Source organism: Rhodofomes roseus (genome assembly GCF_022264815.1).
Source record: "Rhodofomes roseus strain CIRM-BRFM 1785 chromosome Unknown C8Q71scaffold_15, whole genome shotgun sequence".
NCBI lineage: Eukaryota > Fungi > Basidiomycota > Agaricomycetes > Polyporales > Fomitopsidaceae > Rhodofomes > Rhodofomes roseus.
The window spans coordinates 547248-572741 of NW_025952971.1; the positions used below are offsets into that span (position 1 = coordinate 547248).

Sequence of the window (25494 nt, forward strand, 5' to 3'; positions counted from 1 at the left end):
CGAGACTCCCGTCATATCTGGAGCACTACATCGTATCATTGTCACAAAGCGAAGCGCACATGTCACTGGATATCGAGCTAGACTTCACGCGCACGTATCGGGTGCCGTACTTACTAACCTGAACTTGAACATCATGCGGTATCATCCGAGTTTGGTCACTTCGCGAGGAGTATAGCCCTTTCCACGACGACGTGGGTGGCTCATGATTCGTGTAGGGATCAACGCTGAAGAAGCAGGGGAAGGGCTGGTTCGGTAAGAACTTAGACATAATCCAACCAATGACTCGCATCGAGAACTGGCATCCGCACTGCATAAGAATCGCCCTTCTGTCTTTATTCGCGCACGATCCTCAGAACATGTGGTACGTCCCTCCTTCACATGGTCAAGAAATCCCCTACGACCTCGAAGTACCTGTCTGCTTCCTCGAAGAACGGCTGGTGGGTCGCCACAGCAAATTGCACCCATTTGGCTTTGGGTATTCCCCAGAACAGCGGCGCAACGCACAAGTCCGTTGCCTGGTCCGCCGCGCCGTTGATGACCAAGGTGGGCTGTATTATCTCGTGAAGGCTGTCGATCACGTCGAAGTCTTTCAGATGGCCCGTGCAGTAAAACTCGGATGGTCCGTGCCTACAACGGAACCGTTAGCGATGCTGTTGGGCCTTACTGTGCCACGTACACTGCCAAGTATACCGTCAAATCCTTCCCTTGCTCCTCGAGACTGAGCAACAAATCTTCGGGCAGCGGATCCATGATGTTCCCATGCCGCTTGAGGAAGTACAGTTCGGCGTCCTTATACTCCTGAGAGTCCGTCTTCCCCTCTCGTTCGCACCGTTCGATGGTATCCCGCACGTCCTTCGGCAGCTTCGCGATCAATTCGCGACATCCAGCCTCCCAAAGACGCATAGATGCGAGTGAGTTGGACAGGACGATGCGTCTCAAGCCCTTTGATTGCTGTGTTAAAACGTACTTCATCGCCAGCACCCCTCCCCACGAATGACCGAGCATGTCGTATTCCTCGATACCGAGCTTTTGAACGAGATTCTGGAGCTCGGCGATGAACAGTTCAAATGTCCAGAAACTCTTCGGCTTGCCGGGAAGGTGCGTGGACTGGCCACATCCAAGCTGATCGTAGAGAACGATAGGGATGCCCTTCGTCTCCCAGAGCCTCGCGTGGCAGCGCATGTAGATATGCAGAAGCCCTGGACCGCCGTGAAGTACCACGAGCGGAGGTGTCCCGGACTTTAGGTTGCCTATAACCTTGTACCAGGTCTGGAAGGTTTCCGACCCAACAACGAAGTCGACGGTACCGGTAGTCTCGGACATGGCTCGGCTCCAATGCAGTGCTGGTATGTATCTAGAAACTTTCAATGTTACATACCGCTCGCCGGGTTGAATCTGGAACGACTTACTGAGCTGGGTTGACGCGCCACAAGGTGCTAGGTACGACTCGACTAGCTGTGCCAAAACGAGTTGTATATAACCGTCGGCGGCAGGCGGAGCACCGGGAGATCTTCCCTGTTCAAATTGTGAGAAAGCCACGCAGCGATGGCAGATCGGGGCCCGAGTCTCTTCTATAGCCAAACTTGGATGAAATGGCACGGATCGCGTATGCTGCCTATGAAGTCAGAACCAATCATTGCACACTCGGAGAAGAATGCATCACACCTAGCGACGTCCGCTCATACTAGAAGACTGTGAGGCCCACCAGGCTCCGAGACGGAGATACTACATATACATCTGTTACACAAACACGGAAAGATGCGGCGACTTCCGATATGACCCCCCCTATCATGCACGCAGCTTCTCTCGGTATCACAGCTGCATCAGCACGACATGGCTAGTAGGTGGCAAATACAGTGTATCTTCGTTGCTCCGGGCTGAGTCGGGCTCGGAGATTCGTACCAATGCAAGGCGACAGACTCCGGATAATTGGCAGACCTTTAGAAATCACTGTCCACTCGAGTACTCACTGGCGGCAGCCCGCGCTCAAGGCCGCATGTAGTCGACATGGCAGCCGTACTAGGCTGAATATGTTCAGACCAGCCCTGATTACAGAAGCGCTTGTCGTTCTTGCAAGTTATGGTCGGCAACGGAGACTACAAACCTGAGCGAATTGAAGGGCCCCTGGCCAAGACGCTCCTTGGGCGCTCCAAATCGAACCTCCACACCACGTGACATTTCGAGTTGTTGGCGGCTGCGTACCCCAGTGCTGTTTTAGCACCATTAGAGTTTGCTTGTTGCGGATTATAAATGCAGACTTCATCATCATCATCATACCCCAGTGCTGTTCGTCCATGCCACGAATATTTGCCCTCTGATTCCGTTCCGCCTCGTCATACACCGTCTCCCAATCCCTGCAGATTGTATCACACGTTATGAAGTTACTGAGTCCGGATGGGGTGGGGAAGGACTCCAGCTTCGCGGTGGCACTGCAAGTATCGTCTGGTGGAGATGATTCATGCAGAGAGCGGCGAGTTATGTAGGAGCCTCGAGGCTATCGTCGGTGAGGTCCCGTCGGATGATGTCAAGGCATTTGAGCTGATGAACCAGCGTGACAGTGTACGCCTTATGGCTTGAAGCAATGAAGTTTCCCTGCGCGCCGTACTCGGGTGTCTCAAACTGACTGCCGATATACACCAGGTGACCGCCAGAGGACAATAACCTTGCATATTCCTCGTCTGCGGAGGTCCCGATCAACTGGCACCGCAACGAGTTGGATACCGTCATTGCGACGGGACTCGTTGCCGGCACCGAGAAGTACAAGGCTCGATATCAAGCACCACATCGCACGTACATAATCAACGCCGTGACAAACTACTATCTGGTGTTTATTCATTGGCAGGCATTGTAACTTCTTCGCGGATGAAGAAATATGGCTCAGTGCGCGCAATATGCAGTAGGATGGCCAGGGAGAGTAAGGCGTGCATCAATACGTACATGTCGAGACAGGACGGTCACACACTCGTAGCATGCGGGACGCTCTGCTCATATGGTCTCGTATACTGTGTGAGCGTGAGTAGACCAATGGACCGTTGACGCTGATAGCAAAAAGTCGTGCTTCCATTTCAGATACAGCTGATCCATGGCTAATGGGATTATGTGGTCCGCGCGAGACGCTTTCCCTTACGACGCGAATGTGGAAGCCTATCCCTGCGAGTGATATTACAAATCGGCGCGGTGTTCTCGGAAATCAAAATGGAAGTCGTACAGCACCTCGTGGACTTCATCTCTGGAACATGTCAAGTATGCGCTTCAATACTGCGACCACATCGTCGACCGCTGCTCAAGATACTTTGGGTTCCTCGGGCGACCTCTCCAAGACGCAGATTGTCGTCACCAAACCGGTACAGAGCAACCGGCCGTACGATAGTGTTTGAATAGAGTGAGCAGGATGATGTCTTGGCGTTGTAGATACGACTGCGCATGTTGTACTACGATCGTGTTTCCCTCAGCTAGGACCAGTGACAAGAACATATTTCAATCTCTCCCCACGAAACAACCCCGATGAAGACGGTTTGCATTTCGCTCTGTTGCCTTGCTTGAGGCAACATACACTCAATCGTCCATCGAAATCAGATGTTCAGGTGCAATGTCTCGTAGACCCCATCTCCATCACCCGCCTCCGCCTCTCCCTGAGCATCTTCTTCGCAAACACTTCAGCGTCGGTGAGGTTATCGGAGCGAACACTTGACTGCCGAGATATGTCCGACCCTACAGAGCATGACGAGGAGGACGCTCGAGCTACCAACGTCGGCCTGCGCGACCCGCGAGTCTTCTTGCGTGTACCGCCTTTCCTGAACTTCGTGGACTTCCTCTGTGAACGCCCTTCGCAAACGATCGCTAGTGATGACAGTGAGGGTGTGCGTGATATCTGAGGAATGTCTGGAAGACGCGGAGGATGCGCATCAACCTGGGGTGGATCGCTCTCCTGGAGCTGTTCCGAGTAGTATTCCTCTATGATGTCCAGTTGTTTATCGTCTCCGTCACGCGCCGCGCCGACATTACCATCCATCGTATCTTGGGCAACATCCTTCTGTGGAGCATCCTCGAGCGGGATTGACGACCACGAGTTTGCACTAGCCAGTTCACCGGCGTGAGCATCCAGATAATCGATGCCATCAGCTTCATCTAAAGGCCATTCCTTGACGTCCGAGTGGACAGAACGGATCGAGGGTGCGATGCCACTACCGTCATTCCATCCGCGCTTCTTGCGTTGCGGCGATGTGGTCAAGTTGTCCGACGCAGAAGTATTCTGTACAGGTCCTCCGACGACCGCGTTGAACGCATTGACTATGTTCGTCTTGAACGACGTTGCCCAACCGCCTGGCGCAGAGCCCACATGGTGAACATCCCCCGGATACGGCAAAGGACCCACGCTCTTCTCGCTGATGTTACTTGTAGACTTGAAGCGGAAGATGTCTGCCGCTTTCCGCTGGGTGTGAAGAGGGGCCCATGGAACAGGTAACGCATAGTCTTGAACACCCAAGAAGCGAGGTCGCTCTCCAGCCATGGGCTCGTAGGGAGTTCCGTACTCGGGGATTGGGGTATGACCCATGAAGGCCATACTCAATACGGAACTTGCGCGGCTGCTCTCAGACCCAGAGGTGATATCACCGGGAACGAGGTTCGTGACTTGGAGCGCTCCCATGTTTGGTGCGAGGTCGGGTACACTGTTGTTTGTATGATGCAGCTGCACCGTTTGGTATGGAGTCTCGTTCAGAGAGTGCACAGCAGGAGGAAGGGTTGGCAGGCGCCCATCGGTCGGGCTGATTGCATCCAGACGATCAAGACAACCAGCACTCCAAGCATGAGCCCCGTCGCCGTTCGTCGAAGTTGCCGCGAACCCTGTCTCTAGACCTGCAGGACTGCTGGGCATGCCGCTTGATGTCTCCTTGTCCCACGGCCAGACGATCATTTTCTCCAGTTCTTGGGTACGCGTTCGTTGGCGCGCGCGGAGCCGCCAGAGCACGAATGCCACGAACAAGCCGATAGTCGCTAGGGCCCCAAAGGAAACACCGACTTTGAAGCCTGGCTTGTCGGCATAAAGCGCGCCAGACGGATTGGACGACATCCGCGTCGATACTGAAGCGGAGGATGAGGGCGTCTGAGAACCGGTTGTCACAGTGAAGCTAGTCGCCGTCATTGAGCTGAGCGAGCTCGAGACCTGAGTGCTGGTGGTGGAAGGTATGGTTTCGGAAGACACAGTCATGATTGCTTCGGAGGACGCTGTCGCAGACATCGTATTTACCACGTCGGGTGAAGTAGAGACAGGACCAATGCTCAAGGATACATCAGCGAAGCTCGCGGACGGCTTGGGATATAGTGTATGAGAAAGAGGACGGTGGAGTGTCGACCGAAAACCCACCTGTCCTGTACCTGGTTCCATGACCGCGACCGCTCCTGTGCTGAACGGAAGTCCTGCTTCTGTCGCAGTATCGGCTGGCTCAGTGGCTTGCCCAGAGCCCGGAGTAGTTCCGATTCCTTGATCTGGGATAATTGCCGCTTCGCCTCCTGGCCCAAAAACTAGGTTGTTGCCAGCTAGAACATCCGCGGCAACGGGCGAGGAGCGACGTGGCCGAACATAGACGTCGCGTCGAAGGGTAGCAGGGCGTCGGTGACGCGTAGCAGGGGCGCGTACAGGCATGTCTGTCAAGCCAGAGCGCACCAGGCGCAGGGGAAGGAGCTCTCTGTGTCGTTAAAATACGAAAAGGGGAGTACGAAGAGGGTGGTGAAAACAATGGTGGCTGACCAGTTAGACAGTTCACAACCGAATATTTGATCTATGACTGGGCGTTGTTCATGGAATCGATTCGTGGACTCTGAATGTAGTTCTCGATGCATCTGCGGCCCATTGTCAGCCGCGCTTGTGACGTTAGCAGAAGTAATGAGAGCGCGAATGGGTGAAGAGCCACACATATCGAGGATTGAATACTGCATTGGCGCGTATCGCAGCGCAGATGATACTGGTTCCATTACTAACATATACAACATTCTCTTGAACTGCGATTTGTCGAAATGTCCGATTGGCATTGCGCTTCACATAGTGACCGACGTGTAGCCAAAGCCAGTACCCTCTAAGCCTCTTGCTATGAGTATGAATTGCTGAGCTGCGTCTCTCACGCGTCTCATAGAACGTGACCTGATTTCAATCAGAGCTGGGACCAGCGTAAGGCATTGCGAAACAACCTACCCAAAGACTGCCTTGATGAGCTGTTCCTTGGCTGCGTCATTTGCTTTGCATTGCACGAAGTCGTCCTGACATCGCAAGGAACGTGATCAGACACAAGGAGCGTCGGAGACGTTGCGACTTACGGCAAAGAGAACTTCTGTCATCCACTGGCGACTGTCCTCAGGGAATCGCTGCGTCAATGTCGACAGTAGCTCGACGAGGTTAGGAGTCGTGGATCGAGGAGCTACGCCTGCAAAGCCGCTGAGTACGGCTCTCATGATTGAGGGTCCATGTGTTCGTGCAAGCATGATTTTGGCGTCACTGAGCTCGTCTACTGCGCACGTGCGATTGATAAGAGTTCTCTGTAGAAGTGCCAGTTGCAGAGAGACATCCAGTATATCGCGATGAGACTTACACAGAAAGTGCAGGCACCAACTAGCGAATATCGCTCTTGTAGTCCCAGTGACGTGATCGAGCATTGCATTAGTGCGTTGAAGATATCTGGAGGGAGTCGATAAAATGCAATCACGAAGTGCTGAGCCATCTAGGTGCCGAAGCATGAGCATATAATGAGCAAAGAGTGAGATGCATAACGAACAGTATCAATGCATCCGAAGAATGCTTGTACGATGTCTGGATTCTACAAACTCACGCATGAGACAGCCGCTTTCAGTGAAACGCTGTTGTGCGACCTACCGCCTCCAATGCGTCTGGCTGACTGAGGGCACTCAAACTAGTTTGAAGCAGTACTCCGAGTACACTGAGGGCGATTTGTTCAGCTTCGTGGGTGGGAATGGTCTTGAAAGTGGTAGGAAGTAGGGACGGCGGGTCGAGCTGGTTGATCAGCATGGTCGTCAACGACAGCCACACCGCGGTAAGCTGCTTTTGAGCGGCCATGCAGACCGCTTCCAGCAGAGGTCCTGGGGGAAGGGAGATGAGGGTGACATCGGTTGGCAATGATGTGATCGCCTTGATCAACTCGTTTAAAGCCTGCAAAATCCGGTCAGAAGATACTAGTAAATGTCACAGCGTATCGGCTCACATCCGATACACTGGCATCCTCTGTCCAAAGCTCTACTATTCGCCTAATAGCGAAAAGCAGTCCTTCCCGCAACTGAGTTGTGCGTGGATCATCTCTTGCTTGCACCATCTGCTTGGCTTCTTCCTGAGCACTCGGAGTCTCGTCTACGACAAGCAAGGAGTCGACCATGCGCGTCAGGCCTTTGGCGACTCCGGTGATCGTCACCAGTTGCTGGATCGTGATCGCCCGGGCTTCCTCAGGTAGCTGAACCGAGCACGTAAGTGCTCTTGGCCCGATATACTACCCTACGGTGCACATACCTGCGCAGATGACTGCAATGCCTCGTGCAGCTTCGCGACTACAGGACTAAGGATCGCCTAAACAGTTGATTAGCGAACAAGATGTTACACAGACAGTTCAAGCATTACCTCGATTGGCGGGATTGCTTCAGCAGGGGGCAGTGCTTGAATGACACTGGCGATAGACTGAAGCACCTTCGCCTTCTCTGTGTCCTGTGCGACATGCTCGTCAAGATGCAAGCTGACTACGATCGAACCAGTCAACGTACGGGTATTCCAGTGAGGCTCGCGTGCAACTCGCCAAACGCAGCTATGTGAGGTGCGAGTGCCGTCCGATTTGCGTCGCATAGGTCACGGAGAGCATTCGCAGCTGGTAGACACAGTACATGGTCCGGAAGAGCGGCGGCGATGTAGGAAATCGCGTTCATGAGCAATGACGTCGAAGGGGATGCGTCTTTCGACTGAGTGGTGAACCAAGACGCATACGAGCCTTGACCAACGCTTTTCAGGACCCGTGGAACTGATCCGCAATAAGGACACACCTATGAGCAGCAAAGCCGTGCGCCGTACCCTGTCACTCCCTGTGACAGGAAGACGACCCATTATCTCAGGCCCGAAAATCCGAGCAAGGTGTAGATTATCTTCGACCGGTACGGCTTCTTGGACAGCCAAGACGCAATGCAATGTGCCTTCGATATCCTGCAGAACGCGGATGAGTTATGACATAGACTGTGCAATTGGGCTTGCTCACCTCCCAGCTGTCATTCGGCGACCTTGATGACAGCCGCTGCAGTAAGTCGCTCACATAGTAGGCGAGGAGTCCGTCTCGAAGAATATAGTATCTGTAATAGGAGATGAGCTAACTCGCATAACAAAGGTGACTTAAACTCACGCGTTGATCAGGATGTCTCCTACGTCTCTTCGATAACTGTGGAATGGTACATCTGAGTTTCGGAACGAGCTTGAGAGGTCCTCGTTTGACGTACGCTTGAAACTTGTCACGCTGATCTGCACGTACATTTGAATATCCGCAACACGCTGTGATCACTTGTTCACGCACCTCTGTTCCATGTCCGCAATGTAGCAGCGCCAGGCCAAACCACCTTTCCCCTCAAAATTTGCACGAGCTCAGAGTAAACCACCCTTGCCACGCGCATCTGCGCTTGTTCCGTCTTGTCCGTGCCCGGCGCGGCATCCACGTCCCCGTCTCCGAACTCAAACTCTTGCTCATATTCTGCACTCCATAGCGCTTCCTGAAAGAGGTACCAGAAGCCTAGACTAAGCTCGCTCTCCTCTTCGTCTACGCCATAAAAACCTGGAAGCGCAGCATATGCGAGTAGCAGACGGAGGAAGGCCTGCACGAGCTGGGACTTGTTAGGCAGAGAAGGAGCCGGGAAGGTGGTCGGCGGCGGGGGTTCAGGGAAGGGTTTGGGGGGTAGCGCAGACGCTATATTTGCTGCGAGATATAAAGTCGAATGATCACCCAGAGCCACGAGTAGTTTGCAGAACGAGTGCGAGACGGGATCAACAAGGCCAGCTAAGATTGAACATAGAATGAGTCGAGTCACGAAGAACCTAGTCAAAGAACGCACAACTCAGAGTTTCCTCGACTATGCGCCCACCATAAGCGTGGCACCAAATGAGGAGCGGCTCCGTAAGAGTCCGATTCGCCGAACCATCTGCAAGCGCAGACTTGGTCATAAGTTCTTGCAAAGTCTCGGACGCGCCCACGAACGCCGTTTCATCGAATTCCATAGGTGTCGTCGACGTTGGGTTCAGGAGTGAGATAAGTAGCGGTATGAGCGGTGTGAGATCGCTGAGTACGAGTATAAGCAAGCGCGCGGCGACTAACGACCGATTGCACGCACTTTGCCGGTAAAACTGGGAACCACGCTTGGAGACATTTCAACGCGGACGACAGCTGTTGTGGTGCACTGAGAGCTTGTGGGACCGTGATACACGACGTGATCGCTTGTACGACGATCGGCACGACGCTTCCGAGGCTACTCTGCACCTGGATCCTGCAACTCATGAGCGAGTTGACTAGCTAGGTGGACTGGTGCACTTACTTACTTGCAGGCAGGAGGTCTGCACTCTCTACTTCCTCGGAAACGATGGCAAGGAAGTCCATGATCTGCTCGTTCGTAGCACCCAAACCAGACATGGTGTTGATGCAGGACATAAGCCAGTCTGGCCACCGCGATGGATTTCCAGGCGCGATTTTCAGAGCTAGAGACGTCACCTGTACATGTGTGAGTGAGATACGGTCGACAATCAATGAAGCTGACGAGACGCACTGCGACGAAGAGCTTGCGCAGAATGACCTTATTCTTGCCGCTACCCATGGAGCGACCCGTGACGTCTAGGACCATATCACGCAGTTCTAGGACATGTTCTTCCGGGAATGCTGCCCTAGACTCATGGTCAGCGCGACGAATACTGAAAGTTGTCCAAGCGACTCGTCGCACTCACCAGTCTCTCGCGATCTTCACCTGCGCCGTGTGCGCCCCAAAGAACTGCACGTTTGGATCACTATGATCTAGAAAGGGAAGCACCAGACCCCATGCCTCCGGTCGCTTCTGTATCTCGAAGAGCTCCTGCTGAGTTCGTCTCTGGTCCTCGGATGATAGATGGGTTTGTGGCGCGTAGGCTTGTTGGATGAGCTGCAGCAGTATGAGCCAAGTGCATTATTCGAAGGCATAGCACCCACTTCTGCGGCGCGTTGAATGTCACTTGGAGAGAGGACGGGAATGAACGAGGCCATGCAATCGTTGCGCGAGTGGTCGTGGTCCGTGGTCAACTGCGAGTTCAGAGCGTTCAGACTTCGACGCCCAAGCAGAGTCGCGTTGATCACGTGCTGTGACAGGGCGGGCGCTCGTTGACCTGCGGCTTCCTCTCCTCGTTCCTCCTCCTCCTCCTCGTCTTTGAATTGACTTGTCTCTAGGCGACAACTTGCAAAGAAGACGTACCACACTCATCTTTCCTATTAAGACAATGGATACTTTCTCCGCTCGCAACAATCAAGGTGTATAGAATGTACTCATACATATCCTGATCTGACATGCTCATTACCAGTGACGATGCTCGCCAGATATTGGTACTCACCGCCGCTACGCTCGCCTTAGACCATTAGACCATCACGGTAATACTTTCGAACTCCCTGCAGTTATTTCGACATAGCTCTGTTACAGTCTCATACAACTGAAATTGAATGGCTCATCAGCAGTGCGTACGCGGTGTGCCCTCACAGATGCCCATCGAGATGTGGCTCAATTCAGCGCCTCGAGCTACACGGTGACGGTGTATTTCATTTATATTGAAAAACAATCCCTAGACAATTTGCCAGTGACTCGGGTGCAGATTCACCATTGCGAGGATGGGCCTAAAGTGATTCGCCGTCTGTATAGCCTTCGCAACTCATACAGTTCGGACAGTCGCATCCCATATTATGTCGTGAGTCCGTCTCAAGGACAAAGTGAGCGTGAACCTTGTCTCAGAGGCTTTGTATTGATACGTCTGCCCATACTTTGGACGACCCGTTTACGGTTCCACGACAGAAATCATCAATCACAATACGCGGTGATGCGCCCTCCTGAGGGCCTCGCGCGACGCGGCCCCACAGGGCCGCGCTTTACACACCTACCGGTCACCCATTCCAGTCATCTTGCTACCCGAGTTGTCCGATGACATTGAGTCCACGCCTATCTTGGTGGTACGCAAGAGTACAAAGCATCGGCTTTGTTGCGAACAAGAAATCCTAGCCCCAGTCGCCCGCAACAGTCTCTATTATTTCCCTTCCTCACGAAGACACATTCTCTGTCCAGCATATCGCGACCAGGGATGTTCGGATTCCGCAACCAGCCTCTGAGGGCTGTATACTTCACATACGTCGTCGTAACCGGTATTTTCTTACGGCTGCCCTACTGTTTTCTACGAGCATCCATCCCATCGCTGCGCACCCGCCCGTCATGGACGCTGAAACGGGAGATCATGACAGACGTAATGCGGAACCTCATCGCGACGCTGCTCATGATACGCATTCGTCCACTGCGCGCAGAGGACCCGAAGCGTTTCGTGACCAACCCACCTACGGAGCACATTGCGTACACTCGCTACGAGCCCATCCCAGAAAATCTGATACTTGGCGAGGTCAAGGGGCTTGGAGATTTGAACAGAGTCAGGCCGGAGCCATTTTGCGGATATTGGATCAAGCTGAAGGGCGCCGCCGGGAAGCCAGACGAGAAAGCGGGCCCCGACGAGAAAGTCCTCATGCATCTCCACGGTCAGCGCCTCGCTTCCTATCACTATTCAAGTTGAAGATACTGACGATTGCCACAGGCGGAGGATACATCGCTACCTCGTCGTACCCCGAGGGCGACGGCTGCGGTAACTTCTATCACGACCTGCTCTCCCAGTGTACCAGCATGCGGCGCATCTTCTCCTGCGGCTACCGCCTTTCGACGTCAGCTCCCTTCCCCGCGACTAACGCCTTCCCAGCAGCGCTCTTCGACGCGCTCGCAGGATACTACCACCTCCTACACGTCGCCGGTTTCCGCGCAGAAAACGTCTCCATCAGCGGTGACTCCGCGGGCGGGCACCTCGCGCTTGCACTGACACGCTATATCGCGCTCTACCGCCCTGCGGGCCTCCCGATGCCCGGGCGACTCGTCCTCCTCAGTCCCACGGTGGAATGGGAGATCACGCACGACGGGCCTCACGCGTCGTTCGGCAGGAACCTCTCCTCCGATTACTGCACGCCGTTCTTCTGGGGCTACGTGAAACGGAGCCTGCTGGGGAACATGCCCGATGAGGCCGCGGCCACTAGCCCGTGGATCTCCCCCGGATCGCTGCGCCTCCGGGAAACACAAGGGCTGTTCAAGGGCCTGCCAAAGACGTATGTCACCGTTGGAGACGCTGAGATCCTCTTGGACGCGTACCGTACGTTTCGCGACCGGTTAGTGGCGGATATCGGGGAGGAGAACGTCACGTATGTCGAGGTCATGGACGCGACCCATGATTTCGTGACTCAGGATTGGCACGAGCCTGAGCGCACGAACTCCATGAAAGAGATTGTGGCATGGGCGGGGTGGTTATAAGTGCGAACTTACTACAATTTCTATGCAACTGTCTTTGTTGATGAGAAATGGTCACCGCAGACAGCGGAGCTGATTGTTGGGATCGGAGTGCATGGCTCCGTCTCGAGCCAGCTCGAACTTCTCGCCTGAAGGGTGTGTGCTGAGCCAACGACGTGGTATCGACGCTATGCATTTGTGTGCGTCTCCTGATGGGTGGTGCACATGCGCATATACATGATGGAACCCAGTCCAAGAGCGCACGTCACTGCAAAACACAGCTGGGAGCGTGATCCGCAGCTCCCAGTTTCAACCTGTGGGCATCGTCAGGAAGATCAGAACTGGAACCATAGACATCGACTATAGCAACGCTCACGATTTCTCAGACAACACAATTTGCACCCTTATCTTCACTTGCTCGGCCCTTCTCCTCAGGTTCACCGACGATGACAGAGCACATGGGTACCATCCCCTTCACCTACGGTTCAGAGACGTTCCACACCTGGTACAAGATAGTCGGCGACCTCACGCCAGGCGTCCGGCCACTCATCACGCTCCACGGCGGGCCAGGGATCTCGCACCACTACCTGCTCCCGCACGTCGCAATCGCACGGCATCCCCGTCGTCTTCTACGACCAAATCGGCATCGGCGCGTCGGCGCACCCTACGGGGAGGCCGGCGCATCCGGGGTTCTGGAACATGGAGCTGTTCATGGACGAGCTGGACAACCTCCTGGCGCGCCTCGGCGTCCACGACGATTTTGACCTCCTCGGGCACTCGTGGGGCTGCATGCTCGCCGTGCAGTATGCGTCGAGTCGCCACCCGGAGGGGATGAGGCACCTCGTACTTGCGGATGGCTCGCCGTCGATGGAGCTGTGGGCGAGAGGGACGGATGCGCTGCGCGTGCAGCTGCCGGTCCAGGTCCAGGCGACGTTGAAGGAGCATGAGCTCCACGGGACGACGGACAGCCAGGAGTACCAGGATGCCGTCATGGTATTTTACAAGAAACATGTCTGTAACATGGACCCGTGGCCCAAGGAGCTGCTCCAGTCGTTTGAGGCGATGGACAAGGATCCGACTGTATACAGCACGATGTGAGCCGTCTCCCACCTGTTGTACGACATGATCGACGTACTGATTCAGCTCGCTTTCAGGATCGGACCATCTGACATACATATCGTCGGGACGCTGCGGACGTGGTCGTGCGTCGATCAGCTGCATAACAGTCCATGTCCGACGCTGCTCGTCAACTCGCCCATGGACGAGGCGCAAGACGTCAACTTCGTCCCTATGTTCGAGAAGATCAACTGCGTGAAATGGGTCCAGTTTGTGGGCAGCACACACCTTGCGTTCTACGAGGAGCCAGAGAGATACTTCGCCGAGAGTTCTAGTTTCTTGCGAGAGGAGTGATGCGACGGCAGTGGCATCATGATAGCGCGGAGGCATCTTCATATGAATGAATGAATGGTCTTTCTTCCTGCATCGTTGGTAGTGACCGTTGGAGGCTGTTGAGAGCAAATATGAATCTTGTCTCTGTTCGAGCAACGGGATGCTCGTAAGTAACGGTAGACTGCCACCGCCGACAAGAACTCAGGCTCAGCAAGTCGGCCTTGGCGGAGTCAAAATCAGCTGACGTATGCCCCACGTACAGAGCGTCCCAAAACTCTGAGTTCCTGTGTTCGTGATAGCAACAGAGTATTTGGGGAACACGAGGTGATTATAACCGTCAAAGTACTGGCACCCGCCGGCGGTACTACATGCAGAATCTAGGAGGTATGACCATGTAAGGTATGTCCGAGACATCCCCGAAGTCAGTTCGTACCTCTCAGCCACAAGTCAACAGCTGCACTTCGAACTCGTTCATAAACCCTCTGCGATACTCTCGAAACTCCTTGGACAAGTGGTGTTCGATATTGTTGCGCACTCGCGAAAGACGAAATTGTGTGTGGAGTTCAGGCGGTATCATAGCGAGCCTGACGGGCCAGGCAAGTCTGAGGGCCACGGTTGGCGCGGCATTACACCAGCGTTGCAAGTAACAAGACACGGAGAAGTATTTAGAGGCGCTGCAGCATACACAAGCGGCAGATGTAACGTGGAGAATCAGGAAAGGCATACATATTTGCGTTGTCGAAAGTTCCGAGGGTGGGAGGCGGGGGAAGAGAGCGCGGCCCAGGGGGAGATGAGAAGATGATTTGACGCGTCGTATATGGGAAATGCCGAGCCAATCAGAACGCAGGAACTCGGACTGTCGCGCACATTCCGGCGCGGCTCTGCTGGCAAATCGCCAAAGCGGAGGAGAGGGACACCGTCGCAGCCTCGTCGCAGCCCTCCTCTCTCTCCTCCCCCGAAAACTGCCTAATTTGGACAACTTCCTCCCCCCCGTCCCCCGCCCCCTGCGCCCCCTGCGCCCTAGCATGGCCCTCAAAGTCGACGGGCAGCTCCCTGCCGAGCCCCTCGTGGGCAAACTCGACAAGGCCGACCTCCAGTGGCCGTCGTCGCCCGAGTCCGCTTCGCATCACAGCCCCATCGTCGTCGCGTCCTCCCCCGCCTCCTCTGCCTCCTCCTCCTCCCCGCCGCCGCCCGCACCCGGCGCACCATCGAACGGTCAGTCAGCAGCAAGGTCCGCGGAGGTCGTGGGCATCGAGGAGAACGGCGGAGGCAAGGGCGCGAAATCGAAGCCCGCCTCGAGCGTCACCGCAGCCAAACCCGCGTCAGGCCCCGCCGGCGCTAAACCAAAGTCCTCCAAGGCCCGCTCGCCGTCGCCCGCCCCGTCCGCGCCGCCCCAGCCCCTCTGCACCATCCGCCTCGACATCAAGCTCGGCGGCCCCGAAGACTATGAGGTCGACATCGCCACCCTCAGCAAGGTCACAGGCCAGCGGTCGCCCACTCCCCCGGCCCCCGCGAAGCACGACACCAGCGACGAGAGCAACAGCGAGGGCGACGACGAGGGCGATGGCAACAAGCTCAAGAAGAAGCGGAGAAAGGTGCGCCTCTGCCTCGTACTGTTGTGCGCGACCTCATCGTCAGGGCAGAAGAAGAACCGTGGGTCCGAGTACTACGACACAACCGACCCTTTCATCGACGACTCCGAGCTCGCGCAAGACGAGCGGACGTTCTTCGCGCAGACGAAGCAGAAGGGATTCTATGTCTCGAGCGGGCAGGTTGCGCTGATGAATACGTATGTTTCATGTCGCAGCTCAATCTTCGTCGTTGCCCTCCGCACCGGGTTGCCGCTGACATGCTTCACCCAGTGCTCCAGCAACAAAGAAACCAAAGTCGAAGAAGGTCGTCCTTGCACCATCTGCATCTGTCGCGGCCGCCCTTTCATCGGGCCCCATACCTGCGTCTCTCGCCGCCTCGCTCTCACAGCCGCTCGTACCAAGTACGTCCAAGCCGCCACCGTCGTCGCCAAAGAAGGTGAAGATCGAGCATGGCACCCGTGACGAGCCTATCACACTGCCCTCTGATAACGACGACGTCGCGTCGCAAGGCATCAAGCGGAAAGCAGAGGAGTCGCGTTCCGAGAGCGTTCTAACGGGCTCTCAGGAGAGTGCGAAGAAGCGACGCAAAACCCGCGAGATCGTGAGTGCACCTCTGGAATGGCCGGGACCGCGCTGACAGCAGCTGCAGCAACCGTTCCACCCAGAGCTAGAAGAACATTTCGAAGAGCTGAAGGCCGCGATCGCCAAAGGTACGTGGCTACCTGCGACCTGAGCAACGTTGCGTGACTGATCAGTCACAGAGAACTGGGATGTCAAGGGCAAGTTCCCTCCCGGCCTCAAGCCTGTATTGGCGAAGATCGCACTCAAGGCGATCCTCCTCGGCGAGTACGACGACAACTTCTTCAACATGATGCCTACGCTATTCCCGTACAATAAATTCACCATGACGGTAGGTCCCAGCAACACCCTCGTTCGTTGTGATGCTTACATCTCTTCAGAAACTGATCAAGCGGACGGTGTGGCGAGATCACACGACGCTGCTCGTCGAGCGACAAGAAGCTCTGCTCAAGGAGCTCAAGGTCCTCGCCGACCAAGGCTTCCCGAGGGCGCAAGAGGAATGGGAGAAGAGCGTCGCGGCGTGGGAGCGCCGGCACGACCGTACGAAGGACACGGCCACCGAGGCCGGCTCGGTCGTGCACTCAGTCGAGGGCACACCGGTACCGGGCGGGTCCGACACGACGACGCCGACGCCCCGCCTCGCGCCGCGGCCATTCGCTGACGACGGCGGCAATGACACCGGCATGGAGCACCACGACGACGAGACGGCGGCGCAGAGCGGGGCGGCGAAGCGGGATGCGCACCCGCCCGGCAAGAAGTATCGGCTGACGGACACGATGAAGGCGATCATCTGGCAGCTCGTGTGTCTGAGCAACGAGGTCGTGCGGTTGGAGAACGAGAAGAAGTGAGTCGCCGGACGGTGTCTGCCTGTGGGTGAGTGCTGACGTATTGCGTTAGTATTCTGGAGAACAGCAATCAGGTGGTGAGCGACCAGGGTGTACGGAAGACGCTGTACCAGAAGGTGAGCACTGGTTGAAACGCACCGCGTGTGATTCGTGGCTGATTCGAGGTGTAGATCGTGAACGCCTTCCCTGAAGGTTGGCTGTCATCTGGGCAGATCTCTCGCGAAGGTACTACTTCCTTTTGTCACTGTGAGTCTGTTCTTACTGACTTTTGCTCGGCTCTAGTGAGCGTCATGAAGAAGAAATACGAGAAAGAGGTCATGGAGAACGAGGCATGATCCCCGCTCGCCGTTCCTCGTCTCTGCTTCGCCTGCATCACTCGCGCATCTACACTATTTCTCTGGTCTTGTGTACGTTCGTCTAATTCGGCACTCACTCTTCCTCGATGGACGTTCTGTACACCATTTGTGTTATTGGTACATTATGTTGTAGGCGGTGTAATGATAGCTAGGCACGTTGATGCTTCCCCGGTCACAAATCATACTTTGGGCGAGGAGATGAACTTTTGTTGGTGAGTTGGTCTGACGCTGAGGGCGGGGCCCTCTGTGTGTAGACGTTGCAACTGCGTATACCGTACTACCTTCGCCCTCCTTGTTCGTCTTCCCCCCCTTCGAGTATCACTGTGCATGTCCGTCAGCCGAGTAGGAGATGAACGTCAAAGCGGCACCAGTTGTTGAGTTGTAGGTGATCAGATGAAGTGATTGGATAGTCTGAGGGAAAAAAATACAGGGCGGACCAGCTCTACGCTCTAAGATCGACACAAACCCCTCGCACGCCTCCACGAGGTATTCTATCGCTGGTCAAGTGTTACAGATGGAATCGTTCCCAAGCATTTCGCTCGTACTCTCTACTTCGCGGTTGGAGACAAACTTCGCTCGGAGGCGGAGGAGCTTCCCAGGAGATAGTTCGAACTCGTACGGATTCTCCTCGGGATCGGCAAAGGGGGGCGTGCCTCTGAAGACCGCATGCGGTTCTGGGGTCTGCGACAGGGTGTGATAGGCCGTAGTATGTGTATAGCAGTAGAGGCCGCTCAGGCCTGCCCAGGGGATGGGGACTCGGATTTGAGCTCCTTCGCGTGTCCCGGCAAGTCGGAACGTGACCCAGTGACGCGTGAGGCCTGTGACTTTGGAGATACGTCCCGATCCAAGCACGTGATGTTCGTGTCGGAGGGTCAGTACATGTCCTCTGGCGAGGTGTCTCTCAGGACGACCCTCCACTACCCACGTCTCCGTGCCTTGCGCCTCGTCTTTCTCTGTGACTTGGTGCACGTAGACGTCGACCGCAATTGCATAGCTTGGCGGCTTAGGTACGTGGGCTTGAAGTGGTTCTTAGAGACGCTTCATCGTTGATACATGTACATCTGTAGGTGTAGCTGGAGGCTCCTCACCTTCTATGGGCGCATTCCTTTGCAGCAGTGAGGCGTCGTCGCGTCTCTTGTTGGCGGAGAAGGTGAGGAACATCAATGTTTAAATCTAAGCGTTAGGCGTCTTTGTCTCCAGTGATGAACGCGTTTTTATACGGCATAGGTTCAACGAACGTGACTTGACGTGCGAGCGTTTATGTCCTTAGAGATTATCGTGGCCATATCGTGGCAGAGCTTCTGAGAGCTATGTGGTACATGGGCATAGGGGTGGGCCTGTTCCGCCAGCCTCCAACAGCCGTTCTCTCTCTCTAGGACCGAATTTAGCGGGTCGCGCGCTGCAGTTTTCCACTGGCTGACGACAGCCTCGTGAAGCCGCATTACTCAGTGAGACCGCTCGCGAAGGCCTTAAATCTCGCGTCCACACAGAGGACGGACGACCATGGCACCGATATTCAATACCCTGTTCCGGCACCGTGGTCTTTACTTCAGTAACTACCAAGCCGCCCCCAGCTTCCGGGACATCGCCGGCTACGATCTCATGCTCACCATCCCGCGAGAGTCCGCCCCGTTCGAAACATGGCTCCAAAGCAAGCGCAAGGAGCTCGACGATCGCCTCGGGACGTCGGGCGTCGCGAAACGGCTGCCGTACGGCGGGAACTACAGCCAAAGCGAGCAGATGATCACGGAGACACGTCCCGACTTTGGGCGGACGTGTATGGATTGGACGTACGAGCTCGACCTTGACACGCTCGTGTTCTCCTTCATGGCTGAGCCTATGTTCCGTCTGGATCGGATACCACCCCCAGATGAGTGCGAACGATACATCACGCAGGACCATTACGGCCTCTGGGCGTGTTCCCCCGACGTACCAGAGGATTATAGCTACCGCACGAAGTGGATACCAATGCCCGACCAGCTACATAGCGCACCTGTCAATATACAGATGAACGTCCCCTTGGACGACCTCGTGGGGCCGTGCGTGGATCGACCAGACAGCGAGCGTGTCTGCACACGGCTTTACGAAGTCATCATCGGGCAGTTTTTTCGCGAATATCATCACGGCTTCCAACAATGCTCGCGTCCCGGGGCAGACGACGACAGTGAAGACGCCGAGCAGCTCAGGACGATGCTGTTGTCCCTCCTCTGGCCGGCCATGACAACCATGATCTACAAATCGGAGAGTCAGTACAAAATCGAAGCGGGACGTAGCAGGGAGCGGCGGTGGCCTAGTAATGACCTCTTCTTCCAGGTTTGCGTCGGCATACGGTCGGAGGCCTCCTTGCGTTCTGTAGCAATGAAGCTACTGAGCGAAGACATAGATGATGCGGAGAGCGACAGAGCAATTGGAGTTCTCTTCTCCGGGGAGCACCTCGCGATTGTGTGCTTCGACGGGCTTCAGGACGCCTCGCCAGAGTCGCGCACTGCGTCGTGCTCACCCCTCCTGCGATTCCTCCCCGACCGTTTCGGGACGAGTCCGTCAACTCCTGGGATCAACGCGCTCGTCCGTCTAGGGCAATCTCCATGCGCATGGCTAGACTATTCCATTCTCTACCGGCTCCTGACAGACATCGACCCGGCTGCACAGGTCCCAGGGCCTCTCCACTCGTTCCCTCCCCCACCCGGTGGCGGGCCGCTCATGAACTTACCACACGAACTGTTGTCGCAAATCGTTGACCATCTCGACGACAATGACCTGCTCAACTTCGCCGCCGTCTCAGAGCAGACAAATATAGCCGTCCGCGCATGCCGGCGCATCCGGTATCCGGTCATCGACCGTCGCCACAGGCTGGTCAAGGTGCGGCCTCTGCGCTTCCAGCCGCAGGTGCTCCCAAACGGCGCCGTCCTGCGGGCGGAGGAGTTCCACGAGCTGGTTGCAGCGGCGTTCGTGACCGAGGACGACAAGGTGCTCTTGCTAGGGTTCAACCCGGCGGATTACGCGCTGTACCTCATGATCAGTTGGACAAAGTGCTGGGGCTCGGGAACGTTGACCATGCCATACGTACTGGGAAGACAGATCCGCATCCCGTACGTTGTCCTCGACAAAGACGTGGTGGTGGACCTGGAGAACGACGCGACGACGGACGACCTCTTGGGACGCATAAGCAGACGGGGGACGCGGATCATGGATCAGTACTATCAGTACCGCCGCGGCGCAGAGCATCCTGCAGAGGTCCGTTGCATTGCCATTGCTGTGTATTGCCGTTGCTCATGCGGCTCACAGGATGACGACCTCTAACTTGCAACAACACCGTGGAAACCACGAAAAAAATCGATCCGATACAAGTCTGCAAGCATCGATGTACCAACCTTCAAACTGAAATGACACGGACTACTAACGACAGCCATTCATACCGTATTTCTCATCCTCATGCACATCAAGTCATGCCTCCGTGTACGTTCCCTCGATTAGGAACGCTCGAATTCTAGACGGTTATCTGTTGCTACGATATGTGAACGGCAGCCCAGCAAAGCGGAACTCAGATACTCGAAAGATCCGCGAAGGTTGGTGACAGCAAATACATAAGAGGGACAAGGAGAACCAGCTTACCTGGCCATCACGCCCCTTGCGCACGTAGCATTACAGGCTCATGAATTAGCTCACACGGACACTAATCTGGATGTAGAAGTAACAATACTGTTCTTCGCTAGTATCTATCTATTTTGTGATCATAGCCCGAGTTCGTCCGCGTAGGGGAGGCGCTTGATGTCACCAATCGCGACATACGTCGGCTTGGCCTTGACGAACGACGTCGCCGCCTGCACACGGATGGTGAGCACAACATCTTGCAAGGGTGTAGCATAACGCACCTTGGAGAAGGCAGAGGCATTGACCTTGTCAAGGTTGGAGATCGTGCTGTCAAGAGACGCCGGCGAACCGAACGCCTGCCAAGCCCGTCAGCGGAGAAGCGGAAAGTCATAGACATGACCGCTCACCTGTGCACCCAAGGCGAAGACAAGGTTGTCACGGCCGTCGAGAGCACTTGCAGCAGCAAACTTCGCCTTGGCAACTGCCTTCTTGAGGTCGTCGCCCTTGAGGTCCCCAGACGCCTTGAGCGCCGCAACCGCCGCCTTGCTCGCCGCCTTAACACCCTCCGTGCTCTCGCCCTGGATGAGGATGCCGTACAGCGCCGCGTCCGAGTACGGGAGCAGCACCGTCTTCACGCTGATGCCCTCAGGCACACCGGCGGCGATGGGCGACGTGCCCTTTGACCACTTCACGGACGGCGTAGGGTCGAGGTGCGCAGAGAGTACGGCCAGCTCTGCGGAAGGCGCGCCCGTCGTGCCAAGACCAATGAAAATCGTCTCCGGTGCGCCGTGCGCCTCGATACGGGTCTCGCCGCCGAAGTAGGAACTTGGCGAGGACGTGGGTGCGGACGCGCTCGAGAGTGAGCCGAGGGACTGCTCAACGAGCTTCTGGAGCGTCGCCGCGTCGATGCCCGTGCCGAGGACGGCGAGGTTGCCAGGTGTGAAGACATTCTGCGCGTATGCCTTGACGTCCTCGACCGAGACGTGCGTGCCGGGGGAGGTGAAGGGCGACGCGCCGAGCCCCGTGCGGAAGGCAAGCAAGTGTGCGAGGTCGAGGGCGCGGATGGCGGGGTTAGAGAAGGCCGTGGTAGACTCGGCCTCGCATACGGGCACGACGTACTCGTCGAGCTCGTGTCTTGTGTACTTCGCAGACTTGATGAAGGATGAAATGATGTCCACGAAGAGAGGCCTGCGGAAAGGGTCAGCTTTGGTACGAGGCGACGCTTCACGAGTAGTACGGTAGTGACGTAGCCGTCCCTGACCATGTAGGCCAGCCTCTGAAGCACTAGAAGAACAGACAAACTCACTCGTCGCCCCTCAGGAACTCCGCAGTGAAGGCGAGGTGTTCCCGCGTCAGACTTGTCGAGAGGACACCACCGTACAACTCGGCCTCGCGGATCGTACCCAAGAACGACCGCTTCTCCGTGCTCTGCGACAAGTCAGACAAAATTGGAAAACACAACTTCGAAGACACTCACTTTGAACGCGAACCCCTTCAATGCATGAGCGACACCGGGTTTGCTCTCGAACCTGCTGCCCGCCTTGACCAGGAACGTGACCGCCGAAGTCGGTTCTCCGTTGTCGACCGCGGCGACCTTTACGCCAGCGGTGTCGACGACAGTCGCAAAATTACGGGCAAGGCGCGACGCGCTGCGCGCCGCCGACGACCTCGAAGCGAGCATGGATAATTAGGAGAGAGAGATGGCGAAGAGCTGGCGGAGAGCAGTCGACGTTGCGGCGAGCTCGACGCGGGTTCCGGCTGTCGCCGAGCCGACCGGCGCTTTCCAAAACCCTTCCTTCGAGTCCCGCTCGTGCGCAAGAAATCAATTTCCATTCAGACGATTTACAAGCCAATCAAGAACGGTTGGTAACTAATGGTACATTCGATCGCAACAACATAGCCTGACGTTCCATTCACTTCCTCTGCGCACAGACAATTCGATACTTCAGTTCCATGCCCTGTATGGTGTCGAGCTCGAGCAGGAAGCCATTGGTGAGGTCCTGAGCGGCCATGCGGCTGCAGTAGCCTCTCTCCACCAACCAGAGCTGCATGGAGGCCGCGAACACGCGAAGATTAGTCTTGAGCCTCTCTCCAGCGTGATACACTCCGGGGTTCCCGGCACCGATGGGAACATACAGATCCTCGACTTGCACGTTGAAGAAAGCGTCCGTGCGCCGGACCCACTCGGGCACGTTGGCAGCGACGAAGCCAATCCCGTTCTGCCTCAGGTAGTGGTTCACCAGGTCGAAGAATCGGCAGGTGCGCGGAGCGCGCTCGCTGAGGCACGACTCGTCCTCCATGGTCGGATAGCCGTACCACTCGCCGGATATGTATAATCCGCCGGGACGCAGCGCACGCGCTACTTCGCTCAGAAGCCTGGGGAAATCACGGACCTTCGCCTGGGCCATGAGCTAAATCGAAGCACCGATGTCGGCCAACTCACCGCCAACTGTATGTCACGGGCGTGGATCAGATCGACGCTGCCAGGCGCGTACCCCAGCGGTTCAGCGAGGTCGTGCATCTCGAACCATACATTCGGCAGGGGGTGCCTGGTTTGGATCGGCACTGCAACATCAGGATGGGTGAGTTGGCTTCGTGAGATACACCGCAAGTATAGCGCGTACCTATGTCGATCCCGCTGAACCTCACATGTGAGAAACGGTCTGCCATATCCATAACCCTTCAGGAACATATGAGGCCCTCGCGCGCATACGGATGCACTAAGAATGACATACCACTTCCCAGTACCGGTCCCTAAGTCTACTGCTTGCCTCTGTACCCCACGGATAGGTCGCAATACGTCTTGGACTGGGCCTACGTAGTGCGCGCCAATGAGGCTGTACAACAGGACATGTTGCCTGTTTTGTCTCTGCCATAGTTTGATGAGTCAGGTACTTCTTTTCTTGCACATCCCAAACATGATAGGCTTCGATAAGAAGATGACGCACATGCTGCTCGTCCGCATCCACAGGCAGAGGATACGGCGATGGACCATGAGAATGGAAGAGGCGACCATTCCGCTCGACGAAGTAGCGAGGGAATTCATCGGACTGGATCTCGACGAGCTCTGAGGAGGTATCGGACTGGATCTCCTCGTCACTCGACGCGTTGCCAGGTGTGTACCAGGTGCCATTGCGGCACGGCGGGCGTTCGATAGCCATGACAGTGACCACAGAGGCGCAGAACGGAGAGACGAGAGCGCAAGAGGAACAAGAGGCCGCCTGTCGACTTTTGTGTCCGGTGCGTCGCGATTTAATAACTCCGACGACTGAGAACGGCGACGCTAACTCAGCGGCCCAGCATAGCCCAAGAATGCCGCTGATCAGCTCCTTGGTCGGGATCCTCAACGTGTTCTCCGGCCTCCAGGACGCCCAGAAGAGTGATATGGGCGACGTCCGCGCTTCACTTGGTATCGCGCGGCGAACGTCTGCATTCAATTGCAGAGCTATGAGGGGCGATAAGTCCACTCACTCCGCCACCCCGTCCGGCCGCGATGTGGCAACCGCAAGAAGACAAGCTGACCCATATCGAGGAGCATCATCTGCACAAGTTCCATGCGACCGATGGCTAGGCACCAGAAGCACCCGATTGGCCTGATCTCCATACTGGCCTGTCTTGCAGCCGCCATTCTACTAGCTGAAACACTTGAGGATCCATGTCGAATGAGCGACGACGCGAGGGCGCAGAAACAGCGCTTGGTCTGTGCGCTGCAGTGCCAAGGAAGAAGAGGGCCTTGAGGGCACCCGCTAATCGGGTGCCGCCTCCTCGGACGGGGCATGGTAGAGTCGCGCATGCTGGGCAAGCACCGAAAATAGCAAAGTCGCGGCAGAAGGGGGCATTTAGCACGTCGCTCCCCTGAAAGAAGGGTGAAATTCGCGGCAGACGCGCCATCACACGCTCCCGAGGAACCTGCTGCGGTCTAGAAGAGCCGCACGACAACATGGGAGAATTGCCAGTGATGCGGCCGGCGCTCGGCTTGACCAAGTAGGAAGCTCCTCGACCATGTGCAGACTGTTGTGGCCTTGTTTGACTGTGTGGGTCCACACCGTCGTCGGCACCGTCACCAGGGAATGAAGAGTGTACAGATATCAGAGTAATGGAAACAGACCGGGAAAGGGTGTGTGCGTATGCGGATGCCAATGAGCTCGCGCAAGCGTGCCCGTGATTTGTTCGCCAAGTCGTTCTGTTGAAGTTGGTGTTCGCCAGAAGAGGTAAGCACGCTCGAAGGCGTCTAGTGCTGATTCGGACCATTGAGTAAACCCTTGCGTGGAAAACGATGGGTCAGATAACGGGAAACATGTCTGTCTTGACGTACATATTATGGGAACCAATTGGCATCACGAGAAAGTGTGTTCGCTCTGAAGGAATAATCACGTCGAGTGAAAGGTGAGGTCCCAGATTCGGGCTAGCGAGAATGGAGCAGAGAATGATGGCAATGTCGATGAAATACACAATCTGGTGTGGCCCGTAGAATTTTTGAGGCGAAGCTACGCTGAGTTGTGCCATTGTGGTTCAAAGAGTCACATGTGAAACATTGCAACACGGTGCCCGACTTCGCCAAGCGGGCCGTGGGAATTTGGA

General features: G+C 55.9%; 12 protein-coding genes across 12 annotated transcripts; 4 read left to right on the forward strand and 8 right to left on the reverse strand.

Moving 5' to 3' along the window:
* Positions 1-274: 274 nt before the first annotated feature.
* C8Q71DRAFT_146655 (Alpha/Beta hydrolase protein) lies at positions 275-1668 on the reverse strand. Its single transcript, XM_047916593.1, has 4 exons — positions 1666-1668; positions 1410-1611; positions 677-1354; positions 275-627 (listed from the first exon to the last, which is right to left on the reverse strand). Exons 3-4 carry the CDS (start codon positions 1321-1323, stop codon positions 375-377), a joined length of 900 nt encoding a protein of 299 aa, XP_047777068.1. The 5' UTR covers positions 1324-1354; positions 1410-1611; positions 1666-1668; the 3' UTR covers positions 275-374.
* Positions 1669-2228: 560 nt separating this feature from the next.
* Positions 2229-2998, reverse strand: C8Q71DRAFT_769488 (uncharacterized protein). Its single transcript, XM_047924288.1, has one exon. It carries the CDS (start codon positions 2725-2727, stop codon positions 2476-2478), a length of 252 nt encoding a protein of 83 aa, XP_047777069.1. The 5' UTR covers positions 2728-2998; the 3' UTR covers positions 2229-2475.
* Positions 2999-3184: 186 nt separating this feature from the next.
* On the reverse strand, positions 3185-5421 carry C8Q71DRAFT_812815 (uncharacterized protein). Its single transcript, XM_047926071.1, has 2 exons — positions 5366-5421; positions 3185-5311 (listed from the first exon to the last, which is right to left on the reverse strand). Exons 1-2 carry the CDS (start codon positions 5384-5386, stop codon positions 3581-3583), a joined length of 1752 nt encoding a protein of 583 aa, XP_047777070.1. The 5' UTR covers positions 5387-5421; the 3' UTR covers positions 3185-3580.
* A 479-nt stretch (positions 5422-5900) lies between these two features.
* C8Q71DRAFT_769495 (ARM repeat-containing protein) lies at positions 5901-10290 on the reverse strand. The gene is made up of 21 exons (XM_047924289.1): positions 10200-10290; positions 9962-10152; positions 9787-9901; positions 9559-9731; positions 9358-9510; positions 9082-9305; positions 8550-9026; positions 8476-8497; positions 8382-8417; positions 8241-8331; positions 8032-8188; positions 7759-7979; positions 7619-7702; positions 7511-7567; positions 7212-7454; positions 6866-7159; positions 6768-6809; positions 6585-6713; positions 6313-6531; positions 6191-6255; positions 5901-6139 (listed from the first exon to the last, which is right to left on the reverse strand). The coding sequence occupies exons 1-21, from the start codon at positions 10251-10253 to the stop codon at positions 6037-6039; spliced, it is 3150 nt and encodes a 1049-aa protein (XP_047777071.1). The 5' UTR covers positions 10254-10290; the 3' UTR covers positions 5901-6036.
* A 794-nt stretch (positions 10291-11084) lies between these two features.
* Positions 11085-12848, forward strand: C8Q71DRAFT_146803 (Alpha/Beta hydrolase protein). Its single transcript, XM_047916594.1, has 2 exons — positions 11085-11771; positions 11828-12848. The coding sequence occupies exons 1-2, from the start codon at positions 11330-11332 to the stop codon at positions 12583-12585; spliced, it is 1200 nt and encodes a 399-aa protein (XP_047777072.1). The 5' UTR covers positions 11085-11329; the 3' UTR covers positions 12586-12848.
* Positions 12849-13007: 159 nt separating this feature from the next.
* Positions 13008-13971, forward strand: C8Q71DRAFT_859527 (proline-specific peptidase; the record flags this gene model as incomplete). Its single annotated transcript, XM_047927648.1, has 3 exons — positions 13008-13076; positions 13132-13655; positions 13716-13971. The coding sequence occupies 3 exons, from the start codon at positions 13008-13010 to the stop codon at positions 13969-13971; spliced, it is 849 nt and encodes a 282-aa protein (XP_047777073.1).
* Positions 13972-14948: 977 nt separating this feature from the next.
* Positions 14949-17496, forward strand: C8Q71DRAFT_769552 (uncharacterized protein). The gene is made up of 9 exons (XM_047924290.1): positions 14949-15545; positions 15594-15739; positions 15813-16143; positions 16192-16252; positions 16304-16452; positions 16502-16965; positions 17019-17082; positions 17137-17191; positions 17249-17496. The coding sequence occupies exons 1-9, from the start codon at positions 14976-14978 to the stop codon at positions 17299-17301; spliced, it is 1893 nt and encodes a 630-aa protein (XP_047777074.1). The 5' UTR covers positions 14949-14975; the 3' UTR covers positions 17302-17496.
* A 200-nt stretch (positions 17497-17696) lies between these two features.
* C8Q71DRAFT_769553 (uncharacterized protein) lies at positions 17697-18570 on the reverse strand. The gene is made up of 2 exons (XM_047924291.1): positions 18390-18570; positions 17697-18329 (listed from the first exon to the last, which is right to left on the reverse strand). Exons 1-2 carry the CDS (start codon positions 18481-18483, stop codon positions 17824-17826), a joined length of 600 nt encoding a protein of 199 aa, XP_047777075.1. The 5' UTR covers positions 18484-18570; the 3' UTR covers positions 17697-17823.
* C8Q71DRAFT_146863 (uncharacterized protein) lies at positions 18542-20827 on the forward strand. The gene is made up of 2 exons (XM_047916596.1): positions 18542-20556; positions 20608-20827. Exons 1-2 carry the CDS (start codon positions 18826-18828, stop codon positions 20620-20622), a joined length of 1746 nt encoding a protein of 581 aa, XP_047777076.1. The 5' UTR covers positions 18542-18825; the 3' UTR covers positions 20623-20827.
* Positions 20828-20935: 108 nt separating this feature from the next.
* Positions 20936-22671, reverse strand: C8Q71DRAFT_146853 (Metalloenzyme, LuxS/M16 peptidase-like protein). Its single transcript, XM_047916595.1, has 5 exons — positions 22391-22671; positions 22220-22341; positions 21321-22101; positions 21195-21269; positions 20936-21143 (listed from the first exon to the last, which is right to left on the reverse strand). The coding sequence occupies exons 1-5, from the start codon at positions 22592-22594 to the stop codon at positions 21054-21056; spliced, it is 1272 nt and encodes a 423-aa protein (XP_047777077.1). The 5' UTR covers positions 22595-22671; the 3' UTR covers positions 20936-21053.
* Positions 22672-22720: 49 nt separating this feature from the next.
* On the reverse strand, positions 22721-24277 carry C8Q71DRAFT_146961 (S-adenosyl-L-methionine-dependent methyltransferase). Its single transcript, XM_047916597.1, has 5 exons — positions 23862-24277; positions 23649-23782; positions 23538-23593; positions 23357-23478; positions 22721-23306 (listed from the first exon to the last, which is right to left on the reverse strand). The coding sequence occupies exons 1-5, from the start codon at positions 24072-24074 to the stop codon at positions 22827-22829; spliced, it is 1005 nt and encodes a 334-aa protein (XP_047777078.1). The 5' UTR covers positions 24075-24277; the 3' UTR covers positions 22721-22826.
* On the reverse strand, positions 24267-25431 carry C8Q71DRAFT_146985 (uncharacterized protein). Its single transcript, XM_047916598.1, has one exon. The coding sequence runs from the start codon at positions 25162-25164 to the stop codon at positions 24481-24483; it is 684 nt and encodes a 227-aa protein (XP_047777079.1). The 5' UTR covers positions 25165-25431; the 3' UTR covers positions 24267-24480.
* Between the last annotated feature and the right edge of the window lie 63 nt (positions 25432-25494).

Excerpts from the sequence above, each read along its gene's own strand:
- C8Q71DRAFT_769553 (XM_047924291.1), bottom strand. The coding sequence starts at position 18,483 with ATGTTCCTCACCTTCTCCGCCAACAAGAGACGCGACGACGCCTCACTG. Across the intron at positions 18,330-18,389 it reads TGAGGAGCCTCCAGCTACAC|CTAAGCCGCCAAGCTATGCA; the intron begins CTACAGATGTAC and ends AAGCCCACGTAC.
- C8Q71DRAFT_812815 (XM_047926071.1), bottom strand. The coding sequence starts at position 5,386 with ATGGAACCAGGTACAGGACAG. Across the intron at positions 5,312-5,365 it reads TGGAACCAGGTACAGGACAG|CCGTCCGCGAGCTTCGCTGA; the intron begins GTGGGTTTTCGG and ends CTATATCCCAAG.
- C8Q71DRAFT_146863 (XM_047916596.1), top strand. The coding sequence starts at position 18,826 with ATGGCACCGATATTCAATACCCTGTTCCGGCACCGTGGTCTTTACTTC.
- C8Q71DRAFT_769495 (XM_047924289.1), bottom strand. The coding sequence starts at position 10,253 with ATGGCCTCGTTCATTCCCGTCCTCTCTCCAAGTGACATTCAACGCGCC. Across the intron at positions 9,902-9,961 it reads GTGAAGATCGCGAGAGACTG|GGCAGCATTCCCGGAAGAAC; the intron begins GTGAGTGCGACG and ends CCATGAGTCTAG. Across the intron at positions 7,455-7,510 it reads CATTGCAGTCATCTGCGCAG|CTACCTGAGGAAGCCCGGGC; the intron begins GTATGTGCACCG and ends TGCTCGGTTCAG.
- C8Q71DRAFT_146803 (XM_047916594.1), top strand. The coding sequence starts at position 11,330 with ATGTTCGGATTCCGCAACCAGCCTCTGAGGGCTGTATACTTCACATAC. Across the intron at positions 11,772-11,827 it reads AGTCCTCATGCATCTCCACG|GCGGAGGATACATCGCTACC; the intron begins GTCAGCGCCTCG and ends CGATTGCCACAG.
- C8Q71DRAFT_146961 (XM_047916597.1), bottom strand. The coding sequence starts at position 24,074 with ATGGCTATCGAACGCCCGCCGTGCCGCAATGGCACCTGGTACACACCT. Across the intron at positions 23,783-23,861 it reads TGGATGCGGACGAGCAGCAT|AGACAAAACAGGCAACATGT; the intron begins GTGCGTCATCTT and ends AAACTATGGCAG. Across the intron at positions 23,307-23,356 it reads CCCGTGACATACAGTTGGCG|GTCCGTGATTTCCCCAGGCT; the intron begins GTGAGTTGGCCG and ends GCCCAGGCGAAG.
- C8Q71DRAFT_769488 (XM_047924288.1), bottom strand. The coding sequence starts at position 2,727 with ATGACGGTATCCAACTCGTTGCGGTGCCAGTTGATCGGGACCTCCGCA.
- C8Q71DRAFT_146985 (XM_047916598.1), bottom strand. The coding sequence starts at position 25,164 with ATGGTCCGAATCAGCACTAGACGCCTTCGAGCGTGCTTACCTCTTCTG.
- C8Q71DRAFT_769552 (XM_047924290.1), top strand. The coding sequence starts at position 14,976 with ATGGCCCTCAAAGTCGACGGGCAGCTCCCTGCCGAGCCCCTCGTGGGC. Across the intron at positions 16,966-17,018 it reads CGGTTGGAGAACGAGAAGAA|TATTCTGGAGAACAGCAATC; the intron begins GTGAGTCGCCGG and ends GTATTGCGTTAG. Across the intron at positions 17,192-17,248 it reads TGGGCAGATCTCTCGCGAAG|TGAGCGTCATGAAGAAGAAA; the intron begins GTACTACTTCCT and ends GCTCGGCTCTAG.
- C8Q71DRAFT_146655 (XM_047916593.1), bottom strand. The coding sequence starts at position 1,323 with ATGTCCGAGACTACCGGTACCGTCGACTTCGTTGTTGGGTCGGAAACC. Across the intron at positions 628-676 it reads TTGACGGTATACTTGGCAGT|GCACGGACCATCCGAGTTTT; the intron begins GTACGTGGCACA and ends GTTCCGTTGTAG.
- C8Q71DRAFT_146853 (XM_047916595.1), bottom strand. The coding sequence starts at position 22,594 with ATGCTCGCTTCGAGGTCGTCGGCGGCGCGCAGCGCGTCGCGCCTTGCC. Across the intron at positions 22,102-22,219 it reads GAGTTCCTGAGGGGCGACGA|GCCTCTCTTCGTGGACATCA; the intron begins GTGAGTTTGTCT and ends CCCTTTCCGCAG. Across the intron at positions 21,144-21,194 it reads ATGCCTCTGCCTTCTCCAAG|GCGGCGACGTCGTTCGTCAA; the intron begins GTGCGTTATGCT and ends ATCCGTGTGCAG.